At 41.9% G+C, this 24,636-nt stretch overlaps 1 protein-coding gene across 1 annotated transcript; it reads left to right on the forward strand.

Annotated features, from left to right (window-relative positions):
* LOC148136921 (putative G protein-coupled receptor 139) lies at positions 1-1,719 on the forward strand. Its single transcript, XM_087982859.1, has 2 exons — positions 1-67; positions 809-1,719. Exons 1-2 carry the CDS (start codon positions 1-3, stop codon positions 1,717-1,719), a joined length of 978 nt encoding a protein of 325 aa, XP_087838985.1.
* The last annotated feature ends 22,917 nt before the right edge of the window (positions 1,720-24,636 follow it).

Below are 24,636 nucleotides of genomic sequence, written 5' to 3' on the forward strand. Positions count from 1 at the left end.
ATGCGTGAAACATTTTCCAGCGTTGCTAAAATATATTACCTGATCCTTGCTGTCATTGGAGTTCCTGGTGAGTGACTGTACCTGTGGACGTTGTTTAAACTGGGCTGTGAACTGTTCTTTGGTATTACTCTGACTGATGTCGATGTGCGCTTATTTAATGCTTGCCACTCTATAGGTGCTCAATCAGTCCATCATTCATTATTTTTCCCTTCCCATTGTTAAAAGTAATGGTCTCAACGAAAATATATCTCTACTTTGCAACTTTCCAATTTACGTTATCTGACTTTTATGTGGGTGAGAGAGGGAAGTTGTCGAATCTGTGAGATCCCTTGCACCAAATTGGTGTACTCTGTATCAGTGTGTCTGACAGTCCATGGGCAGATTCGGATGGGGAACAGTGGGGAGAATTTCCTCGACTGCAAGTATTACTCTGAAGTGGCTCATCTTCTCCAGGGACCTCTCTTCATCTCCATCCAGTGAAAATTTTAAAAACTTCTTGGAAACCCAACAGACCTGCCTGTTCAAATGAAGAAAAGTTAAACCCATTTAAGAGATTAAACCCATTTCAGATATTTAAATTCATAACTGGCCTCAATGGGAGACGTTGCCTATTAACCTGCGTCCTGACTCTATTAAACCTAACTGTCAGTGAGATGGAGCTGGGACTGTGATTAGGTTAACACATTTTCATTTTTGGTACATGCATTGAACCTGGCACATACATTTGTTTGGTGTGGTGCCCCTGTCTGGCTGAACAGAATATTTAATCGATTAATTTCCAGTCTCTTTTCCCTACTCTTCCTTGCAGTTAATTTGATTGCAGTTGTGATCCTGTCCAGGCGAACATGTGGCCTCTCAATCTGCACCACTCGCTATCTGGTGGCCATGGCAATGGCAGATCTCCTAGTCATGATCACTGAGGTCATACTGCGGCGGATGAAATACTATTATTTCCTGGGAACCTTCCTGGACCTCACCCCTGTGTGTAGCGTTACTTATGCCCTGTATCGAGCAGCGACAGACTATTCTGTCTGGTTCACCGTCACTTTCTCCTCTGATAGATTTGTGGCCATTTGTTGCCAGAAACTGAAAAGAAAATATTGTACTAGGAAAATTGCAACTGTGGTTCTAGCAACAACCTGCACCATACTCTGTTTAAAAAATGTCCCATTCTACTTTATCCTTCAACCTGGATGGATAATCAATAATGTATCTTGGGACTGTCACCCAAAGTCAAGTTATTATACAGACCCTGGGTGGCTGGGTTTTGACTGGTTTGATACAATTTTAACCCCATTTCTCGCATTCGCTTTGATTTTGTTATTCAACTGTTTGACCATCAGACACATTTTAGTGACCAATCGGATCCGTAAGGGACTGAGGGGTCAGAGCATGGCAGAGGATCAAAGAGACCCAGAGATAGAGAGTAGAAGGAAGTCTATCATTTTACTGTTCACCATTTCTGGTAGCTTCATCCTTCTTTGGTTGGTAAATATCATAGATTTTTTATACTATATCAAAACAGGAACTTATCCCGGAGATTACAATGATTCTGAATATATACTTCAACAAGTTGGGTTTATGCTGCGGAATATGAGTTGCTGCACAAATACATTTATTTATGCAGTCATCCAGTCAAGGTTCAGAGAGCAGCTGGAAAGCGCGATGAAATATCCAGTTACATTGATCATTCAGTTATTTAATAAGCAAAATAACTGAGATGCACCAAGAGGTGGGGGCCACTTTTTTTTTCCAGTCCTTGAATGTCCCAGACTCCCAATAGACACAAGTGAAAGAGCAGTGTGCCATTGGACAAGAGGTGTTGGCTGGAGGACTGAATGGAAATGAGAGCATGATGACCCCTGCTGGAGAGAAAAAGAACAGCACCCACAATCTCTACCCCACCTGCACTGTTTGAATTTCCAGGTCGAGTCAATGAAGAAATATACTTTCCCATCAGAAATTAAAATCATGCAGAGACTGGAAATGTTCTTGTGTAATTTGATGTTTATCAATAATGTCTTTGATACATTTGGATCGGTCTGCTTTCTACATTTCCTCAACCCTGAGGGAGTTGAGGGGGTGGGTTGATATCTGGACAGGGTTCAAGAGTCTTAGGCAGGATAATGGCACACTGAGTGAGGGATCAAGCCTGGTCTCAGCACAGGAAACACACGGATGCAGAGCTAAAGATTACCATAGACACCCTACAGAGTGTTAGCAAGCCATTCAAACTACCAACGTGCTGAAGAGCATCCCAACCAGACCTATCCTCTTACTCAATAACCCTACACCTCCCATGACCTCTGCAACCCAACCTATACATTCCTGGACACCAAGGGCAACTTAAACATGGCCGATTCATCAATCCTTTCATCATTGGACTGTGGGAGGAAACACACGCAGATACGGGGAGAATGCAAAACCTATACTGATACAGTCACCTCAAGTGGAATCGAACCTGGGTCTTTGGTCTGCTGATGCAGCAGCGCACACCACTGAACCATTGTGCCACTCGCAATTGATTGGCATTTTCACAAATAAATGCAAATAAATCTCTTCATCATCCACATCTTTGCAGATTTTGTCAATAAATCTCCTCTTTACATTTTGCCTCTCTCTCCTGTTATTCTATGAAAATGATTTATTACCAGTTTTGCCACTCCAATGTATGACCACATCTTCAGTGTCCCTCAGATTATCAGAGGGCATTTTCCCCTCTCAAATCCCGCCTGGAACGTGTGTATCAATGCCCCAAACCCTTCACGTTTACACCCCATTCATATTAACTTGCCAAAACTGCAAGTGATTTGTGATGTGACTGAGACAAGGGTAAGTAATCCCTTCAATCTTGACTTTTCACTTTTTTGTTCGCCAGAATTATTCCTGGGATGGTGAGACTGTCCTACGAAGGGAATTTGTATAAACCAAGTCTGTATTTTCTCAAGTTTTGTGAATGTGAGATAATTTCAGGGAAAGTTCCAAAATAGTTCAAGTAATAGACCAGGCGGAGGATGTCGGGTGAATGCAGGGTAATGATGTTTTACCTGCTTCAGGAGTCTACAACCAAGGAGCACCTTCTAAAAATAAGGAGGATGACATTTAGGATTGAGATTATTGAATCATGCAGCACAAAAGAGACGCTTCAGCCTATCAAGTCCACACTACCAGAAATACACTATTATCTTCATGAGTCCTATGTAAAGAGTGAGGCCCGTAGCCTTTCATCAGGTGCTCACCCATTTGAGCTAAAAGCTTATCCTGAATCATGCTGGAAACAGAGTCCATGCGAATCACATCACTTTATCTGTGGATTAGGCTTGAAGCTAAATAGTAATGGGAAGGGCGCTTCTTTTGCATGGAACATTATGGAAAATGTTCGAGGCTGGAGTGCTCAGCAGAGTTTAGGAGCATTTCCAGAACAGGTGTTAGGACACAGAATAAACTCCAGGGACAGCAGACAAGGGGACAACAAGAGAAGGGGCGTAGTCAACACAGGAATGAGGCTGTTGCCCTTAAATGCATACGGCACACAAAGCAAGGAAAATGAGACTGTAGCACAGATTGGAATTGGGTGGGGCAATGCTGTGGGTATCCCAGAAATGTGGCTGCAAGGGAATCTGGGCTGGGAAGGAAATTTTCAAGGACATCCATATTATTGGGAGGACAGGGCAGAGGGTGCAGCATTGCCTTGTTACTAAAAGGTGATGTTATATCAGTAAGAAGTGATATGGAGTCAGATAGGTTAGAATCTTTGTGGGCTGAATTGAGGAACCACGGTGGAGAAATGCCCCTGATGGGAGTGGTGTACAGGCCTCCCAGCAGCAGTCAGGATGTAGGGATGAAAATAAATATGAAGTTAGAAAGGCAGGTAAGTAAGGGAGTAGCACCGTGATCATGGGGACTTCAGTACACAGGGTGGACAGGGAAAATCAGTTTGACAGTTTATCGCAAATTTGTGGAATTCGTGGAATGTCTATGACTTCTTTTTGGAGCAGCTTGTGGTGGAACAAGGAACATGGCACGTGGAACTCTGGACTGAACATCATGTCATATGCAGATATGGTTAGGGAGTTGAAGGTAAAGGAACTCAAACCCCCATACCCACACCCCCTCCTACACCACTCCAACCTCCGGAGGGCGTTGACCATAACATGGTAGAATTCACCATGCAGACTGAGAGGGACAATCTTGAATCAGATGTAATGCAATGGCAATTAAGTAAAGGTAGCTAGAAAGACACGAATTGATGGGAAGGGGAGCCGAGTAGCGAAGAAGGTGGAGTATTAATGGCAGGGAGTTTCTGTGAGTAATTTAGGAAGCACCACCAACACAAATTTATCCCAAGAAAGAAGAAACATATCAAGGGGCGGATGAGGCAAACATAAGGGATGAGGATCAGCGTAATAGCAAAAGAAAAAGCATACAATATGGTGACGATCAATGGGAAGGCAGAGGCTTGCGAAGCCTTTAAAAACCAACAGAAGATAATTTAGAAAAGCAATAAGATAGGAGAAAATGAAATATGAGAGTAAGGGAGCTCATAATAAAATAGGTTGCAAGAGTATTTGTTCGGTATATAAAAGGTAAGAGAAGGAAAAAGAAAATCATTGATAAATAGCTCATTCTCCATGCCTGAGAGCGGAAAACAAAAACTGTAATGTCTATGCTATCGACTTCCTTTGCCCAGCAAAATACAGCAGCACATTTTAGTTCGATGATTGCTTATAACAGAAAAGGGATTTCAAGCTTGCAGGGAAATTCCTTCTCAGCTCACAGCCAGTGAGGCTCAGTGTCCCATCCTCAATCTCAATTCCTGCAATTTGGATCAGCTTGTTTGGAGCTAAGCTTTTGCAGCATTGATATTGAGGGCACGCCGATGTTAGCTGCTTTCAATCATTGTTCTGCCTGCTTTGTCTCTTGCATACTCCTGTCAGTTCCATCCTGAACCACCTGCTCAAGTCCTTTTTGACATTCCATAATCCACTTTTTTTGGTTTCCACAAGTCTATGAGCAAAAAGAAACCAAAATCAGTTCAGTGCAACTCTGGATTTTAAATTATCAACACAAACTTTAAAGCTCCTCTGAACTCTACTACGCATAAGCTTTCGGAGTAACAGTGCATCCAACCTGCTGCATGATAACATCGCAATACACCAGTCCTGTTTCCCATTATCGAATCAATTGGTTATGTTATTTAAACCATCATTTCATCTTTAATTCAAATAGTTCTCGAATTTCCCTTCTCTTGCCTCTGTCTTGAACCCAAACCCATAGTGTGGCATAAACCCATAATGTATTTAGATGTACAAGTGGTTTTTTTTCTGTCAGGGGAAGATAATAAAAATAATTTAAAGACACTAAAACTCTCCTTGAAACCCAACTCCAAGCCCTGCAGATGTTTCTAGACAGGTCTCCATTCGCAAGTGCAGCCATTGACCCCCCTTTGTATCCGATTCTCCTGCTCCTTGGATGCTGCCTGACCTGCTGCGCTTTTCCAGCAACACATTTTCAGCTCTGATCTCCAGCATCTGCAGTCCTCACTTTCTCCTATCCTATTACTGAGCCAACTTTGGATCCAATTTGTCCCATTTGGGGCTTTGACATTTTTGACTAGTCTGCCATGTGGGACTTTGCCAAAGACATTACTAAATTCCACGTGGACAACATCCATGGCACTACCCTCATCAATATCCTTGTCACTGCCTCAAAGTTTGAAATCTAACTCGTAAGGCTTGACTTTCCCTTAACAAAGCTGAAAATGTGTTGCTGGAACAGCGCAGCAGGTCAGGCAGCATCCAGGGAACAAGAGAGTCGACGTTTCGGGCATAAGCCCTTCTTCAGGAAGGGCTTATGCCCTTCCTGGATGCTGCCTGACCTGCAGCGCTGTTCCAGCAACACATTTTCAGCTCTGATCTCCAGCATCTGCAGACCTCACTTTCTCCTCGAAGATTTTTCCCTTAACAAACCCATACTGATGACCTTGACTTGTCCATGACTGGGAAGAGCTGGCAAATAATCAATACTCTGGTGAAATAACAAAACAGGGTTAAAAATACAAACAGAATAAGCAACACGTTACAATCAAGGTGTTCCAGTACAACAATGGCATCTAACTATAAAAGTAGTAAATTGCCTAGCTATGTCCCATACATGAAAGGTAAGGAAATCTAACCCAGCCAACTATTACCCCATCAGTTAACTCTCAATTATGAATGAAGTGACAGAAAGTGTCATCAACTGTACTATCAAGCAACAACTCAATCATAACCTGCCCAGATTGGGTTCCTACAAGACCAGTCTGCTCCTGACCTCGTTACAGCTTTGGGTCACAAATGCACAAATGCACTGAACTGACTAATGGGGAGTGAGATGAGAGTGACTGCTCTTGATCTCAAGGTCGTATTGGACCGAGTATGGCAACAAGAGCCCAAGGAAAACTGGAGTCAATCAGGAGGAAAACTCTCCACTGGGTGGAGTCATATCTGGCACATAGGAAGATGGTTTGAGGTTGTTAAAGGCCAGTTATCTCAGCTCCAGAACACCTCTGCAGGAGATCATCAGGGGAATGTTGTAGGCTTGCCCGTCTTTAGCTGCTTCATCAATGAATCACTGTCGATCATAAGTTCAGAAGCGGGGTCGTTTGATGATGATTGCACAAGATTCAGCATCATTCACAACTCCTCAGATACTGAAGCAGTCCATGTATTTTGCAACAACTTCTGGACAAAATCCAGGATGGTCCACCTGGACCATCCCAGACACTTCCCTCCCCCTTCCTGTTCTTCTCCATTGTCATTTCTGGAGACCAGCTCAACACAGGCATCTACTTTAAAGCCACCGATTCCCACAGCTATCTGAACTACAGTTCCTCCCACACCCCCTCCTGTAAAAATGATATCCCTTACTCCCAATTCCTCTGCCTCCACCATCTCGGCTCCCAGGAGGAGCAATTCCACTCTAGAACATCCCAGATGGCATCCTACTACAAGGACTGCAATTTTCCCTCCCAAGTGATCAACAATGCCCTCCAGCACATCTCATCCACTTCCTGCACCTCCACCCTTGAACCCCACCCTTCCTACTGCAACCAAGATGTAAACAACAGCGCTAGTCCTCACCTTCCACCTCACCAGCCCACCAGATACAGAACATCATCCTTTGCTATTTCTGCCACCTACAATCGCCAGAGGTATATTTTCGTCTTCACCCCTTTTCGCATTACACAGAGACCATTATATCTGTGATTTCCTCGTTAGGACCACACCCCACCCACCAACCCACCCTCCACTCCCGGCACTTTACCTTTCCACTGCAAGAAGTGTAAAACCTGCGCCCACACCTCCCTCTTCATTGCCATCCAATGTCTCAAGGATCCTTCCACATATGACAGAGACTTTCCTGTACACCTGAACACCTCATAAACTGTGTCTGTTGCTCTCGATGTGGCCTCCTCTACATTGGGGAGACAAGACATCAACTCGCAGAACATTTCTGAGAACATCTCTGGGACACATGCACCAAACAACTCCACCACCCTGCGGCCAACTGCTTCAACTCCCCCCTCACTCCATCAAGGATATGCAAGTCCAACGCCTTCTGATGAAGGGCTTTTGCCCGAAACGTCGATTTTACTGCTCCTCGGATGTTGCCTGAACTGCTGTGCTTTTCCAGCACCACTCTAATCTAGACTCTGGTTTCCAGCATCTGCAGTCATTGTTTTTACCACGTCCTACAGCTCCTCCACCACCAAATCCTAGCCACCCAATGCCTGGATGAAGAGCACCTCATCTTCCACCTTGGGACCCTCCAACCACACAGAATCAATGTCGATTTCACCAGTTTCCTCATATCCCCTTTCCCCCCACCTTATCCCAGATCTAACCATCCAACTCGACACTGCCCTCTTGAACTGTCCTACCTGTCCATCTTCCTTCCGAACTATCGGCTCCAAGCTATCACCAGCACTCCCCACCTTCGTCTACGTCTTGCCTTCCTAGCTACCTTCCCCCAGCCCCACTCACCTCCCATTTATCTCTCAGCCACCCTTGCCCCCAGCTCCCAACATTCCTGATGAAGGGCTTATGCCCGAAACGTCGACTCTGCCCCTTCTCGGATGCTGCCTGACTGGTTGTGCTTTTCCAGCGCCACACATTTTGATTTAGGCTAAGGGGTGGAAACTAGTATCTACGCCACAAGCCAGGCAATGACCATCTCCAATAGCAGTCCATCCAACCACTGCCCCTTGACATTCAATGTTGCTACCACACTGAAAGCCATTCCTTCTGTGTTACTGGTCTAAGCCATAAACGTCCCTCCCTTATGGCATTGTGGCTCTACCTACAGCACATGGACTGCACTAGTTCAAGAAAGTAGCTCACCAGCACATTCTCAAAGGGCATTTAGGGATAATGATAACTTATTGGGCACCCATTCAGCCGTGCCCAAGTCCAAGAATTCAAAAAAATCAAAGTGGCAAAAATCTGCTGCTCAGATTACACTGAACCTTGATTCCAATACATTATTGAAGTGACAGAGAAGGAAAGTGCACGCTCCATTTCTGTGTTAATTGTACAAATCAGACATCAGTGTAGAGTTGGTGTTAGGGTTAAGGTTAGAGTAGTAGAGCATTAATTGAATAATTGCACGCAAATATCATGTATTGGCAGTGGATTTGGGTTTCAGAGTTAGGATTTAGACATCAGCAATTTTTCACCTGCGAATAAGTCCTAGGCAGAGTAAAGACTGACTTCTAGATCCTACCAATGCATGTGACATCCTCCTCCATGTAGCCAAACATCTGTAGCTCAGTTCAGTGAACATTGCCCTCAAATGAATGGACAGACACCAATGTCCTTAGATAATTAAAGTGTGTGGTTTTAATGTCAATCTCCAAAATGGGATGAATCTTTATTGCTGGATTCAATCTAACTTGCAGAGCAGCAACAATTCATTTAACTGAAGCAGGAAGGATCGTGGTTTATGGGCAAACTGTGAATGAAGCTGTTCATTATTAGTGAGATCAGTTTTCTCTACACACACATTCTAGCATCATTGTGTTACGGTGGAACTAAGATATGGTCCTGACTGTTGAGATGTATATGTTTTGACCAACACGTTATTCACCTCATAGTCAGAGCTGTTGATGCCATGTGTCTGTTCCAGTTAGTGTAACTAATAGCGATGTCAGGTGTAACTATGTCACTGGGGACTTAACCTCTGCATAAATCAGGATCTATTAGAATGCACTAGTTCACAGTTCCTGCCAGGTCTGTGTGCCCCCAGAACAACACAAGTTGTTGCTACTTGCAAAAATGGCATATCCAATTGTATGGCAAATACAAGGTATTTTCTTTCCTTTTATTTCAGCCATTAGCGTTACTGGTAAGCTGTTATTTCAAGTGTTCCTGGTGAAAGTTGATGTTAACAGTGCTATTTAAGACTAATTATTTATCACTGTGCAGTTTAAACAAATACTGGTAGTATTCTGATAGTTAAATGCTGTGATTATGTCTGCTCCTTCACTCTTGTAGGAAATTCATTTTACCCAGAAAGATGCACCATAAACCTGCATGCGTTTTGCAATTCCTGTGTTATGTATTCCAACACATGTTATTCCTAATTGTGGTTCAAGCAAGTATTTGTCAGAAAGCACTCAATATTTCAGTTTACACCTGTCATGCAACAACAAAGCTGCAAAGTTTGCTTTAGTTCTGTCACGTTATTCTTTGACTCTGGGCATGATCTGTAAATATTCGCTTCGATTTCACTCTCTTCCCTCACAGTTAACCTGGTGGTGATTGTCATCCTATCCCAAGAAAAGTGTGATCTCTCCAAATGTGTGACTCTTTACCTGACTGGAATGGCTATGGCCTATCTCCTTGTCGTTGTCTTTGATGCCATACTGTGGATCACTGTTCCAATTTATTTACCATGTTCATTCATGAGAATGACAAATATTTGCTGTCTTTTTTTTCTACCTTGGGGTCAGCCACCACAGTGGTTTCTGTCTGGCCCACAGTCACATTCACCATTGACCAATTTATAGCCATTTGCTATGGGAAGTTAAAACAAAGGTTTGTACTGAGAAGACTGCAGCAATATTTCTGGGGAATGTGACTTTGCTGGGATCCCTGGAGTTTATATATGAGCCACTTTACATCATTGAGAATATTGCATTAAGTTGCACCCACAAAACCAGTTACTTCACTTCCCTTGCATGAGGTGTATTCGAATGATCAGCTACATTTTAACCCCTCGTTTGCCATTCTTTCTGATCTTGCTGGTCAATATGCTGTCAGGTGAATTTTAGTGAGCAGTCAAAACCGTAGGGGTCTCAGTGGTCAAAGAAATGGAGAGAATGTGGAGACGGAGAGCCGAAGGAAGTCCATCATTTTGCTATTCAGCATATCAGACAGTTTTGTGTTGCTGCGGGTGACCCGGGTTGTGTACAATATTTATGCATGAATGACACACACTCAATGTTACTCCTCTTACACAGGCCCTGGCTTTATCACAGATCATGTAGCGAAGATGCTGCACCAACACATGCATCTACGCTGTGATTCAGGTCAGATTCAGAGAGAGCTGAAGAATGTGATGAAAAGCCCTTCCAACAAATTGGTAAATCATGGGACAGATTGAAGTCTTTGAACTATGAAGACTAACTTCCACTTCAGGTTCTGTTATTAAGAACACGAGAACCGTATGTAGTCAGCATCATAGAGTCTCCAGTCTAATTATGTTTGTCCATAAAGTTCATTTACTGGAAGACTTGCTCTGTGGACGATTCGTGAATTGATCTCCAAAAACACAAATGCATAAGTGAAGAGCTCAAACGGATTCCAACTTAATTCACAGAAAATAAAATGGAGAAAGCTGTTAATCTCTACTGTGGAGTTAATGGGAGTGGGGCCACTCACTTTCAATCGAGATAAGGAGATGGTATGAACTTGTGTAAAAATCTGCTGATAACTGAGCATCAGTCTGAAAGTGTAAGTTTTGCTTTACCAATCGAAGCTGCCTGAAATAGGTATTATTTCCTGTTTATTCTGCCTTTTCCCGCTGACTTTACGGTTGAATTGGGCAAGTGGGATTTACAAATTTCAGGCTCTTCCAGGCATTGGGCAAGCAACTGGGAATGAAACAGAATACCAGCTGGGATTCTGATCAATGGCTCTGCAGGTCGGAGTGAACACGTGGTCAACACGTAGCTCTTGTTTTTCAGACGGGAAATCCCAAAGCAACTCTCCATCTCTTCATAAATGGAATAGGAAATAAATGCCCCCAATATTACTTTGTGACATCGATCTGATCAGATATAAAATGTGTCAAATCACTCAAAGTATGTAAGATCTGAAACAGTTTAACAAGGTGTACACCGAAAGGATGTTTCCTCTTGTGGGCCAGTGAAGAATGAGGGTGAGGCAGAGCAGGGGTACTGTTTTAAACTTAGGGCTCGCCCTTATAAGAGAGGAGGAGAATAGTTGTTTTCTCTGATAGTTGTGATTAGATTAGATTCTCTCCAGTGTGGAAACAGGCCCTTCGGCCCAACAAGTCCACACCGCCCCTCCGAAGAGAAACCCACCCCCTACCCTATATTTACCCCTGACTAACACTGTGGGCAATTTAGCATGGCCAATTTACCTGACCTGCCCATCTTTGGATTGTGGGAGGAAGCCGGAGCACCCGGAGGAAACCCACGCAGACCCGGGGAGAATGGACAAACTCCACACAGACAGGCGAGAATCGAACCCAGGACCCTGGTGCTGTGAGGCAGCAGTGCTAACCACTGTGCCACTGTGAAAGGGCTTTGGATCTGATCCGTAGGCAGTCATGAGGTTGGGGGTTTGTTATTTAATCTTTTTGGAACAAAGGTAGATGGTTTCTCGACAGCAAAGGAAATGAAAGATCAATTGTAAATGCAGAATTTGATCCACAAACTGATAAGCTATGATCCTATAAAATGGTGGAGCAGGCTCGAGGGTGATGGGATACGCCTGCTCCTATTTCATAAATTTGTCTGTTCATGATGTTTGTAAGCCCAACTCCAATCAATCTTGCTCACCCATGTCTGAGAAAAGTACGCAAGCATGTCTAACAAAAAGATTATTGATTGTCCGTCATGAATTATGCTTTAGAGGGTTATTTTCTGAGCTATTTTCTGCAAAGGTTACAGTCCTTATTATTGGAACACCACATTTTCCGTGTCGTGAGGGAGGGAGGAAAACAATGTCAATTACAACTAAGTCGCATGTTCCCTCTCCCCAGCACCACACCCTCAGACGAAGGAAGAGGGGGTTGCAATCTGTGATTCGTGCTTTTCTGCTGTTCATGTTCTGCATGCTGCTGGTCCTTAAATTATAGAACACAGGAACAAGAGTAGGAAAATCAGCCCTTTGAACCTGCTGTATGTGTCATGGACAAGGCCAGACTCCCACAATACATTGGAAGGAGTTCACCCAGATCCTAACTTTGCTAGTTTTTACCAGCAGGTGCAGACTGGATATTCCAGAAGTGATACAGCTGGCCCAGCCACTCAGTTTTAAATCAAACAGAATTTATTTGGAGACTACTGAATTGAACAGGAACAAAAGACAACCAAATTTAGAAAAACTTAACCTACCTGAAAACCCAGTCGACTCTCTCGCAACATAATGACGCTGCTCCAAATACTTGCAACATCCTCATTACCAGCCTTTTGGCAAACCAACAAGGTAAAATCAAACACAGATTCTTACGGGAGAGATATCAGAGAGAGAGAGGATCAGCATGAAGCTGTTTCTTTGACCAGCTGCCTCAAACAGACTGCTTGCTAAAACCAAACCAAACCCTGAACTAGGAGAACTTGCCGCTCCCCTTTCATTGTACAAGGGCTTTAAGAGAAAGACTTGAAAGCTTTCTCAAGTAGACATTCCCAGACATCTCGGAACCTCTGACTTTGTGACCCTTCTGAAAAAGATCTAAGGAAAACATAACCTTGTTAAGTGAGCAGAATTGTTCCAGGTCTCCCCCTCCTTTAAAAAAATGAAGCATGAATATCCAAAGGCGGCTTCATTTTAAAACCCATTAATCTTACACTGTTAGTGCTCTACAACACATAGACATTACATTGACTGTAAATATGCAAACATGCGCTACTACATGCTGTCTCAGTCTGTTTTACTCCGACCACCATATGTCTCCATTCCTCACCCAGGTCTCGACAATGTGATGGCAATCACATTTTCCCACCCTGCCACATGCACAATTGTCAAATTGAATGGCTGTAACAACAAGTCTAGATTTTGTCTTTAAATTTCTCTACAAACTTCAATAGATTATTATCAATGCATATGATTGTCGCAGATACATTACTGGTAACATAAGCATTGAAATGTTGTAATGCCAACACCAAGCTCAACTTTCAATTATTTCCAATGATGAATGTTTGATTTCTCGTCATCTTCCCATAGGAGCACAGCACCGACACCCACATCACTCACACCGATAGATATCTTGAATAGGTTTGTGTAATTAGGTGTGGCTAATACTGGGGCAATGGTTAACATGGCCTTCAGGCTGTCATATGCCTTCCCATAATCTGCTGTCCACTGAAACATCTTGCCTTTCTTTAGTAATTCCTTGAGTGGAGCTGGAACTCTGCGAGTATTTGCTATGAATTTCCGATAAAACCCATTCAATCCCGGGAATCGTAGTACTGCTCTTTTTGTCAATAGCACGGTAAACTCCCCAGTTTCCTTTATTTTGGCATTCTGTGTCATTGTATATCCAATGACAAGGCCCAGAAAGCTGATTTAGGCTTTGCTTAAAAACTACATGAATCCATGTAAGATTCTGTAAATCTGTTTTTTTTAAGGTTAGAATCAGTCTGAGATGGAAATGTGTTGCTGGAAAAGCGCAGCAGGTCAGGCAACATCCAGGGAACAGGAGAATCGACGTTTCGGGCATTAGTCCTTCTTCAGGAATCAGTCTGACCATTGTGGCACAGACAGCCTCACACTTTTAATACATTATCTGGGCTAACAGGACACCAGTTGTTAAAGTCACTTGAGAATGTAACTATTAAGAAAAGTTTTGCGATTTACATATGAAAGAAATGAAAACAACATGGTCATTCTAAAAGATGAGAGACTTAACGAACAATCCGGGACTTAACGAACAATCCAGTCACATCACACTGTAAACTTTTGCTGCAAATTCTGTGTCGTAAAATCTTATTCTCCACAAACACTTGATGAAGGAGCAGTGCTCAGAAAGCTAGTACTTCCAAATAAACCTGTTGGACTATAACATGATGTTGTATGATTTTTAACTTTTCAACACAGTCTTCCAAATGTGGAAACGCACGTGCATCAGTCTTTGTAACTGCATTGACTTTGCGATAGTCCACACATAACCAATGGGTACCATCTGATTTTGGCACCATTACTATGGGTGACGTCCAGTCACTGTAGCGCACTTCGATTATGTCTTGGAGCATGCATTCAATTTCCTTTTAAACCTGAACCAACTTTATAGGGTTATGCCTTTCAGGTTGTTGCTTCATCTGAACAGCATCTCCTATATCTACATCATACATGATTAGGTTAGTACTTCCTAGCTTATTTCCACATATCTCCTCATGTGATATTAACACTTTCAGGTCATTTTGATTTTCCTCTGGAAGGTAATTCAATAATTTATCCCAATTTTTAAGAATTTCCTTATTGTCCAATTTAATTTGAGGAATGTCCAGTTCAGAATCCACTGAATATGATTCTTCCATCTGTGTTGTAACCAGTAACACAATCTCCCTTTGCTTTCCTTCCCTGTCAAAATACAGGGAAACACATGACACAGTCTGTGAGATTTCTATCCTTATTAAATACTTCACCTCACTCGCTCTCCTTTTGACTTGATAAGGTCCACTAAACCTTACTTTTCAAGGTTCACGTATCACTGGAAGTAACACTATCTCCAGTAGCAAACTTGTGAGTTTGTTTTTGATTTCTTGTCTGCTTCCTGTTTCATTACATACTGTGGTTTACTTTTTAAAATGCTGTCGCTCTATGTAATTGTTCCCTAAAATTTTACACAGTCCAAACATGTGATCTCTGAATTCTAATTTACCAACTTATCCATAATCAATATTAGCGGTCCTCTCACTTCATGCCCAAAAACTAATTCCAATGGACTGAGTTTGGTCGATTCATTTGGTGCAACTCTAATAGCAAAAATTACAAATGGAATTCCTTTATCCCAATCATCTGGACAGTCTTGAATACAGGCCCTCAACATGGTCTGTGATCTCTGATACCATCTTTCTTGTACTCCCCATGATTCTGGATGTTACATGGTGGATTTGAATTGTTTCATTCTTAAGCTATCCATAACCTCTTTGAATAATTGAGGTTTTTACCCTTATCTGATCGTATCTCTGTGGGTAGTCCATATGCAGTGAAATATGTGACTAACTCGTCCACCATCCTTTTTGTTGCGATGTTCATTAACGGAATGGCCTCTGGAAGCCTAGTGGACACATCCATTATTGTTAACAAATACTGATTTCCACTTTTTGCTTTAGGTAGGGGTCCTATGCAATCAATTAAGACTCTTGTAAATGGTTTCTCAAATGCAGGAATGTGTATTAAAGATGCAGGCATTATTATTGCTTATGGTTCTCTAATTAGCTAACATCTATGATATGTCTGGCAAAATTCAACTATATCTGTATGCAGTCCAGGCCAGTAAAAATGTCTTTGTATTTTAGCTTGAATTTTTATTACCCCTCAATGACCTCCTACTGGCAGTTTATGTGCAATGCACAACACCTCCTATCTATAACCCACTGGCAATATGACTTGATGTACTTCTGTCCATGTCTCATTTGCCTGAATATGTGATGGACTCCATTTCCTCATTGAAACATGGAGGATAGTGGGCTAGTGTAGGTTAGGTAGGCTTGGATTGGCGCAACATCGAGGGCCAAAGGGCCTGTACTGCGCTGTATTGTTCTATGTTCTATGTTCTATGAAACATCATTTTTCAGACAGTACCAGTTAGGAATACACTTAAATTCTTCTTCCATGTATTCTTTATGACACAATTGCTTCAGTTTTTCAACTGTGGGATATAGGTGAATTAATGTTATTTCTGCAATTATAAGTTCTGATGCAGAGTAAATGAATTCACATTAGTGTGGGATTGTTTCGGACGAGAGCTGACTTAGCAAAAATGAGGAAACATATAATCCGTTAAAGAAAATGGTATGTTAGCATGAGACGTGATTACAGAACAATGGTGGATGTATGGGCAAACAGGAAAAACATCTGTTTCCCCACTTGTACAGAGACACAGGAACAAACCCTAATTAAAAGGGCTCAGTGATAAGATGCTGTGAGGGGCAGTGCAGATGGAGGGAGCAGATAATGGTAAGCAAAGGATGGGATGACGTCAAACAATCTTATGGGAGCAGAGATAGACATTTGTCACTGACAAGGCCGGATAAACAGAAGTTGTGGGATCAGTCTTAAGGAAATGAATGATGTAAGCGAAGCAGGGAACAAACAATGGAATAAGGAAAAAATATGGGAAAAAACTGTATAAATTGCGAGAGTTTGTTGGGGTTTACTGTGCATTTGTCATTGTCTTACCTGGCATTAGACATGGCACCCACTTTCAAGTGTACAAATAAACGACTCTGTTTCAGATTTTTGGTCTTGGACTGAAATTATTAAAGTGAGTGAGCTTTTGTTTCTCACACAACCTTCTGTTGTAACTCAGTTAATTTCTCCAAGTTAAAAATATCCACATTGTCCTCCATCTATTCTTGTCATATCTCAACCATTTGATCAAACATGGTCTCTGCTAATTCTACTTCAACTTTCTTAAATATATTCTTGTGTCTCTCCTCCTGTTTTAACTGGTGACTTTGACTTCATTGCTGCACAGTCAGTAAAAATCCCAGGATTTGCTTCCTGTAATACCTCAGTTGCCTAATTTTCCACTGGTTTTTCAACCACAGTCGGCAGCATTCCTACCTGTGAAGCAGCTATATCATCAGCACGGACAGATTGTATCCCTGGAGCTGAGAGTTTGTTTAGAATTCCTACCACAACTTCTCCACTCTTCACAGCATACTCTAACCTCACTGTACATAATTGAACACTTCTTGTCTCATCATGAATTCCACAGACCAGCACTTTTTTTTTCTGGCAATAATCTTTTTAGGTTACATATCTCCTCATCTCTCAATATCAAAGATTGACATAATGCTGTTTGTCTTAATACTGTAATCTGTTTACCTGCTGCGCCTGGCCTATGCTGTAAACTTTACCTTCGCACGTAAATGATTTAAGAAGATCTGGTACTTACTCCATGGCAACCTCTGATCAGGTTGTACATTCTGATGCAGTTTTTTAGCCACCGGTGTGCTTTCCGTTACCACTCAAATAAAATTCACTGGCTTATCTTTTTTCCCTACACCTAGCTCCCTATGTTTTTCCTAACCCACCAACTCTGTGATTTCATGTGGGTCTACTTTATTGCAGTGAAAACACTAGGACTTTTTAACTTCTCATTCCCCTTCATGGGTTTGCTTTATTACCTTGTGGTCAATTAATCCTCATGATCTTCACCGAGATCTACATTTCTCTTAACATGTGAGGATTCCTGTTATCCCCAATTTCGATCCACCATAGATTGAAATTGATGTTGGAAGCCAATCTTTTATTTATGGACCAACTCATAATTATGAGCCATTTCAGCTGCTAATCTTGCTGTTCTAACTCTCTGCTCTTCCACTTGAGTTCTCACTGCCTCAGGAAGTGAATATTTGAACTCCTCAAAAAAAACCGTCCTATGTATGCTCTCTTTTTAATGCTTTTATCCACCTCTCAAAATTACATGGTTTGATCCCTTCAAACTCAATGTATGTTTGACCAGGGCCCCTCCTTAGATTCTGCAAACATTGTCTGCAGGGTTCTCGCCCAAGCTCACACATATTTAAAATGGCTTTCTTCACTTCCTCATAGTCCCCAGATACCTCCTCTGATAGTGCCTCACTAGCTCTTCCTTTCAACTTTGTTTGGATCAACAAAACCAAAAGGTCACCGGCCACTGCATTTGTTTAGCCACTTTCTCAAATGAGATGACAAAGGCTTCCAGATACTTCCCATCAGATTTAGGCAATCCTTGAATATATTTAAACTGATCCTCACCAGGCCTTTGGCTACCATGGTTTGCTCATCCTCACTCTCTGAATTCAGCACCATCCTTTTAGGCAGGTTTTCTTATCTAAGTGCCAATTCATGAAGTTCACACTCTCTCTCTTTCTCCATTTCGTCTCTTTCTCCCTTTCTTCCCTCACTCTTTCTCCCTTTCTTCTCTCTCTCTCTCCTTCCTCCTTTCTTCTCTCTCCTTTTCGTTTTGCTCTGGTAAAGCAATTCTGTCCTTCTCCCTTTTTTGGTTTTGCTCAAACCTTCGATTCTTTTTCTCTTTCCTCTGCTTTTAATCATAATTCAAACTGTTTCATTTCTGTTTCGCTTTCTTTTCCCTTTGCCTCTAACTCAAGCTGCTTCATTTTCAATTCAATTTTAGCCATTTCCAAAGATTCTGATGGTGTTTCCAGAATATTTAAATGCTGAACTATTACTATGAGGCAACTTCAATTTTCAGCTTGTCAGCTTTGTCTTGTTCACCTTTTGTAAAATCCCAAAGGGATGTCTTCCAACCCCAGAAAACATTCAATAATTGAAAGAGCCATTACTACACCAAGCACTGTTTAAACCAACAAAATTGAAGACGTGGAACAAAAGACACTAACACCTACCACTTGCCGCCTTCGGGTCCAGCCACCCTAATCCCAAATTGGAGCTATAGAATAAATCCCAGATGGGCCCCCAATTTGTTATGGACCAGACCAGACACCCTCAAAACATTTCAAGAATGTAGCCCATTCTTTTATTTTATTTTTTTGTAAAGGTAGATGTAAGGTGGATATTTGAGGAATGATGCAGCTGGTCAAACTACTCAACTTCAAACAAAACATAATTTATTTGCAACACTGTGAATGGAACACGAACAAAAGAAAACAGTATTTAGAATAACTTGTTTGAAAATCCAACCGACAGGTGAAGCAACTTAACAAAGCTGTTCCAATCACTGCAACACCCCTTGGCAAAAAGGCAAATTCAAACACAGGTTCTTACAGGCTGGAATCTTTTCAGGAGAATGTTTAGGCAAAACCTCTGTTGAAGCATGGAACCTCTTTTCACTGTAGCTGCTTCTCCAGATTCCCAGCTAAAACCTAAACCAACCTTGAAGAACCTTGAACTGGGAGAACACGTCCCTCCCTTCATTGTACAAATGTTTCAAAAACAACCTAAAGGCCATCCTCTGATTGTTAACTTAGTCAGTATCTGTTGGCCGAAGTAGCCAGTAGCCAGTTCAGACATATAGGCACCTCTGTCTTTACGACCCATCTTGAAAATAACCAAGGACAACATGACCTTGAACCCTGAGGATGGTTCCCTGGACCCGAAACCTTAACCCGGATTTCTTTCCACAGATTGCTGCCAGACTTGCTGAGCTTTTCCAGCGATTTCTGTTTTTGTGATTTTCACCTTCCGCAGTTCCTTAGAATTTTATTTATGTAATCTCTCAATTCTGACTCACCAATTTTTCTTTAATGAATTTCAGTGGTCCTCTCACCTCATGTCTAAAAACGAATTCAAAAGGACTGACTTCAGTTCATTCATAACGTACATCCCTCATTGCAAAAAATACAAATGGAATTCTTTTATCCCAGTCTTATGGATAGTCTTGATTATAGGCCCTCAATACGGTCTTTAAAGTTTGATGTCTCTGTTCAAACTCTCCCTGTGATTCGCGATGGTACACAATACATTTGAATTGTTTTATTCCTGTGACATCCATAACTCATTGTTCAGGAATGTGTAGGCTTGGCACATTAGTCAGTGTAAATACAGAGTAATAAGGTGGGGAAGTGAGTCTGGGTGGGATACGTTTTGTTGGTCAGTGTGGACTGGTTGGGCTAAATAGCCTGCTTCCACACCGCAGGTATTCTAGGTCCTCTAACTTCCTTGAATAACTTTTTTATTGAAAAACAGGATTTTTTTTGTATATTACGACAAATTACATTCAAAACAATACAAAGAAAACCACTTAAGAAAATAAATAAATAATAAATAATTACTAACAACTAACTAATAAGATATGACCGTAATAATAATACAACTCAACACAACAAAGTAATATCCCTCAACCATCATGAGCATAAAGTTATACATATTCATGTGGTCGTAGTTCCCCCTCTCTAGATACCAGATTCAATTAACAGAGTCGTCGTGGCTATATAAAGGCCCTTATTAGTAGAGCAGACAAATCTGTACCCAAGTAGTCCAGAAAAGGCTGCTACATCATATAAAACTTCTCAGTTTTATGTTGCACCATTCTTGTAAGAAAGTCCAAAGAGATGTTTTCCAAGACTAGCTTACACTAGCCGACAGCCCCGGGGGGTTTTCAGACACCCACCCTTTTAGAATGTTCTTTCTTGCACAAAAAGCGAGGATACTGAAAAGGCTTTTTTTTGCTGTGTATCTAATGGAAGTGGATTAACAAGGCCAAGAAGAAGAGATATCAGATCCATCTCCGACTCTGTCTCCAAGACCCTCTCTATTTCACCTACCACAATGCTCAAGCATACCTGCAGCCTGTGGCAGGACCAGAAACAATGAGTGTGCGTGCCCATACTCAGTTTGTGTTTAGGACACATTGGTGATACTTCCACTTTAAACTTTGAAACATGGTCTGGAGCCAGGTGGGCCTTGTGGAGAATCTATAATTGCAAGGCATGGGTCCTGTTTCAAATTGAGATTCTCTTTGCATTTTCTCAGATATCCTCCCATACTTCAGAAGAGATCTCAATGCCCAGCTCCCTCTCCTACCTTACACAGCAAATTCGGACTCATCCAAGGGGCCCTCTTCCAATAGGTGATAGACATGGCTGACAGTAAATGTATTCTCAGCACTCAGCACCCTCTTCTACGTGTCAGGTCTATAAGAATCAGTTAGAAATCATAGAGTCATAGAGATGTACAGAATGTGAAAAGACCTTTCAGTCCAACTCGTCCATCTCGACCAGATATCCCAACCCAGTCTAGTCCCACCAGCCAGCACCTGGCCCATATCTCTCCAAAGCCTTCCTATTCATATATCCATCCAGATGCCTTTTGAATGTTGCAATTGTACATGAAATTTTTAATTTGAAAAAAATGGAAGAAGTCCTACTGGGTAACTCGTATTTCCAAGCCAACTGGTCAAAAGACATCATTATACCCCCCTTGAATAATTCATCCAGGCAAGACACATCCCCAGCTGCCCATAGTTTAAACCCCAAGTCCATCATCCCTGGCTGAAAGCACAGTATACCAACTACGAGTGTAAAAAATGACATTTTGGCAATATTGTCCTCACTCTGATGCATTTGCCCTCCATGCTTTAACAGGATCAATAGCTATTGGGCTGTGGCAATATTCCTTAACTGCCTTCATTTTGGCCAAGAGCAGCAAGCTAATGAGGGGGCATCTTGCCTGAGATGCTTCGATGTCTAACCGTAGTGAGTGAGCGTCCACACAGGCCAAGCCATTCACATAAGATAGCAACAAGCTTAATTGGTAGTTGTTAAGTATTAGGGAGGTCAACTCCTCCCAGTCTGTGAGATAGCTGCAGTTTAGTTAGTTTAATAAGGGTTGCAATACCAGATAATGGAACTGAACCAGCCATTCAGTCTCCTAAATGTTTGCTTCGGAAAAAGCAAAGGAAGCATTCACATAGGATACCGCATACAGAGGAGAATGTTCACTTTAATGAGGGCTATCCAACCTAGCCAAGAAACCATCTTCGAAGGTTTTGTTTGATTCTGTTCAGTAAATGGGCAAAATTGATTTAAAATAGCCGATCAAAGAAGGGAGGAATGCATATACCTAAGTAGAGACAACCCTCCTCTGACCATCTAAAGGGAAATTGAGATTCATCCTCAGGACCAGATGAGGCATTGTATCAGATGAGGCACCGAAACTGCTGGCTTTGACAAAAAGACAAGAAGGTCATCTGCATACAATGCATCTTACGGGACTTTGCCCCCACTTTTGGAACAGATATGTTGGGATCCCTACATTTTACTTCTGCCAGCGGATAAATAACCAATGTGAAAAGCGACGATGATACTGCCCCTAAGAATATTGAAACTGCTTGATTGCACACCATTGGTGAGTACCCCGGCAAGATGCTCACTATACAAAACCTTTACCCATTTGATAAAGACCTCACCCAAGCCAAACCACCTTAAAGTATAAAAAAGGGTATGGACACTCTATCCAGTCAAATGCATTCCCCACGTCGAGAGAGATCACTAAACCCTGCACCAATCGTTGATGACATACTTCGATCATATTAAGTAACCTTCTGACATTATTCGATGATCTGCGACCTTTTATAAGACCCGTCTGATCCTCCTTAATGATGGAGGGCAGCACAGTTTCTAATCTTTGTGCAAGAGTCTTAGATAGGATTTTGAAATCGACATTTAGGACTGAGGTGTGCCTATAGGAAGTATAGTCCTCCAGGCCTTCCCTTAAGGATAAGACAGATGTTTGCCTTCCTTAAAGATGACAGGAGGAGGCCATGACTATGTGAATCATTAAACATACTAAGCATCAGTCCTGACAGTATACTTATAAATTCCTTACACAACTTACCGGGAAGTCCATCAGGACCAGGCACCTTTTCAATCTGAAGCTGTCTCACAGCCTCTTGCACAGACAATGGGGCATGAAAGAGAGACTTTTGCTCAGGAGTCTTTCCCGGGAAGTCCAAATTCTTAAAAAAAAGATTCCACCCTAGCACGCCCATCCTCACTGTTTTCAGAAAGGAATAGTTCTGAGTAAAATTACTGAAATGCCATGTTAATCTCTTTCGAACCATGTGTTAATTTTCCAGTATCTTCTCTGATTGAGCTAATGGTTTGAGGAGCACTCCTTTTCCTGGCAAGTTACACTGAGTACTTGCCCGACTATCCCCATGCTCAAACAGCTTTTCTTTGCAAATGTAAGCTTCCTCTTAGCTGTCTGTGTGAGCATGCAGTTCAGTGTGGACCAATGCACTGGGATCCTCTTCAGTTTAGCCAATGAGGGCTGATCAAAGTATGCCTTTTCAGCTGCCTTCAGAAGTGTTTCGAGCACCGTTGCTGCTCACTCTTCTGCTATTTCTTACTGACAGAATAGGAAATAACTTACCCACTAGCATCGGCTTTAGCAGTTTCCCAGAGAGGTGGCAGATTACTGGCCGAGTCTGAATTAATGTCTAAAAATGCCCTGAATTCAGTGGAAAAGAATTGATTAAGCTTGGTATCCTTAAGGATGAAGGGATCCAGTCACCAATGCCTCAAACCTACCCTAGTATCCTTACTCTTGAACATTAGATACACTGGAGTGTGATCAGAAATAGTGATCTTGCCAAATGTACGATCAAACCTGGTGTGGCATTTGTGCGGATTCAAGAAAAACATAAAATCCCTGCCGGAAGGGTGAGGGCGACTCCAAATATCTACCAGTCCTAGTTCAACACGCAAATCCTATTGCTTAGGTCATGAAGATGATATCGGGGGGCCTTTGGGCAATCTGTCTACCGTAGGATCTATTAGACAAGTAACTACCCCCATCATAGTATACTGAGATGTGAGGTTAACCAATTTAGAATGTGCATCTATCAAAACTTAAGGGGTTTGCCAAGGGACAGTAAACATTTAAGATGACATTTTCTTGCTCATTTATCAAAGCTTTAAGGATTACGAATCTCCCATGTGTGTGTCTTCAATACACTCTGACAACTTAAATGGGAGATTCTTCCTCACAGGTATGGCCATCCCGTACTCCTAGTATTGAAAGATGAGAAATAAACCTGGTCATACCTGTTCTGTTGCAGTTTCAAATGCTCCGCATCATCTAGGTGCGTTCCTTGCAACATCCACTCTCTCCCTTTTAAGATTGGAGAGCACCTTCTTCCCCTTAACCGGCAAGGGACTCCCCTTAATGTTCCAGGTACACCTTTTGAACATATCCTTAGCCATAACTTTCTATAGCACTATTTAGACTCCAGAGAGGAAGGTCTCAAACTGCGAATCGTCGAGCTTCAGTACAAGAAAGTCCACAAAACACAAAAACTCCATTAACTAAAACAGCTACAACCAACAACCTACAAAACTTGAAAAAACGATGTACACTAAAAATGGAAAAGCACTGATGAGAGCAATTTATCCCCAATTCAATGGAGGCGCCTACACATCCTAAAACCCTACTAACCATTCTCACCGCCCTCTTAACTCCTACCAGCTAGTGTCATGCCACAAACACAGGCAATCCAGGATAAAGTCGCAAAAAAAGAAAAAAGGTGAGTAAAAAACAAGATTAGTAATATACATAAGTAAGTTAAAAGTAAAAACATCACTCATCTCTTGGTATAACTTAACTTAGAAATTAAAGGTTATTAAAGGAAATCAACTTTATCTATCCCAAGCATAATTTAACACAACTTATTACCAACTGAAGGAGATTCCACTACGTCCTCTCTAAAGAA

The sequence above is a fragment of the Chiloscyllium plagiosum genome, unplaced genomic scaffold (assembly GCF_037043375.1).
Source record: "Chiloscyllium plagiosum isolate Xiang-an unplaced genomic scaffold, Cpla_swu_hap1 HiC_scaffold_44, whole genome shotgun sequence".
Taxonomy (NCBI): Eukaryota; Metazoa; Chordata; class Chondrichthyes; order Orectolobiformes; family Hemiscylliidae; genus Chiloscyllium; species Chiloscyllium plagiosum.

Excerpts from the sequence above, each read along its gene's own strand:
- LOC148136921 (XM_087982859.1), top strand. The coding sequence starts at position 1 with ATGCGTGAAACATTTTCCAGCGTTGCTAAAATATATTACCTGATCCTT. Across the intron at positions 68-808 it reads TGCTGTCATTGGAGTTCCTG|TTAATTTGATTGCAGTTGTG; the intron begins GTGAGTGACTGT and ends TCTTCCTTGCAG.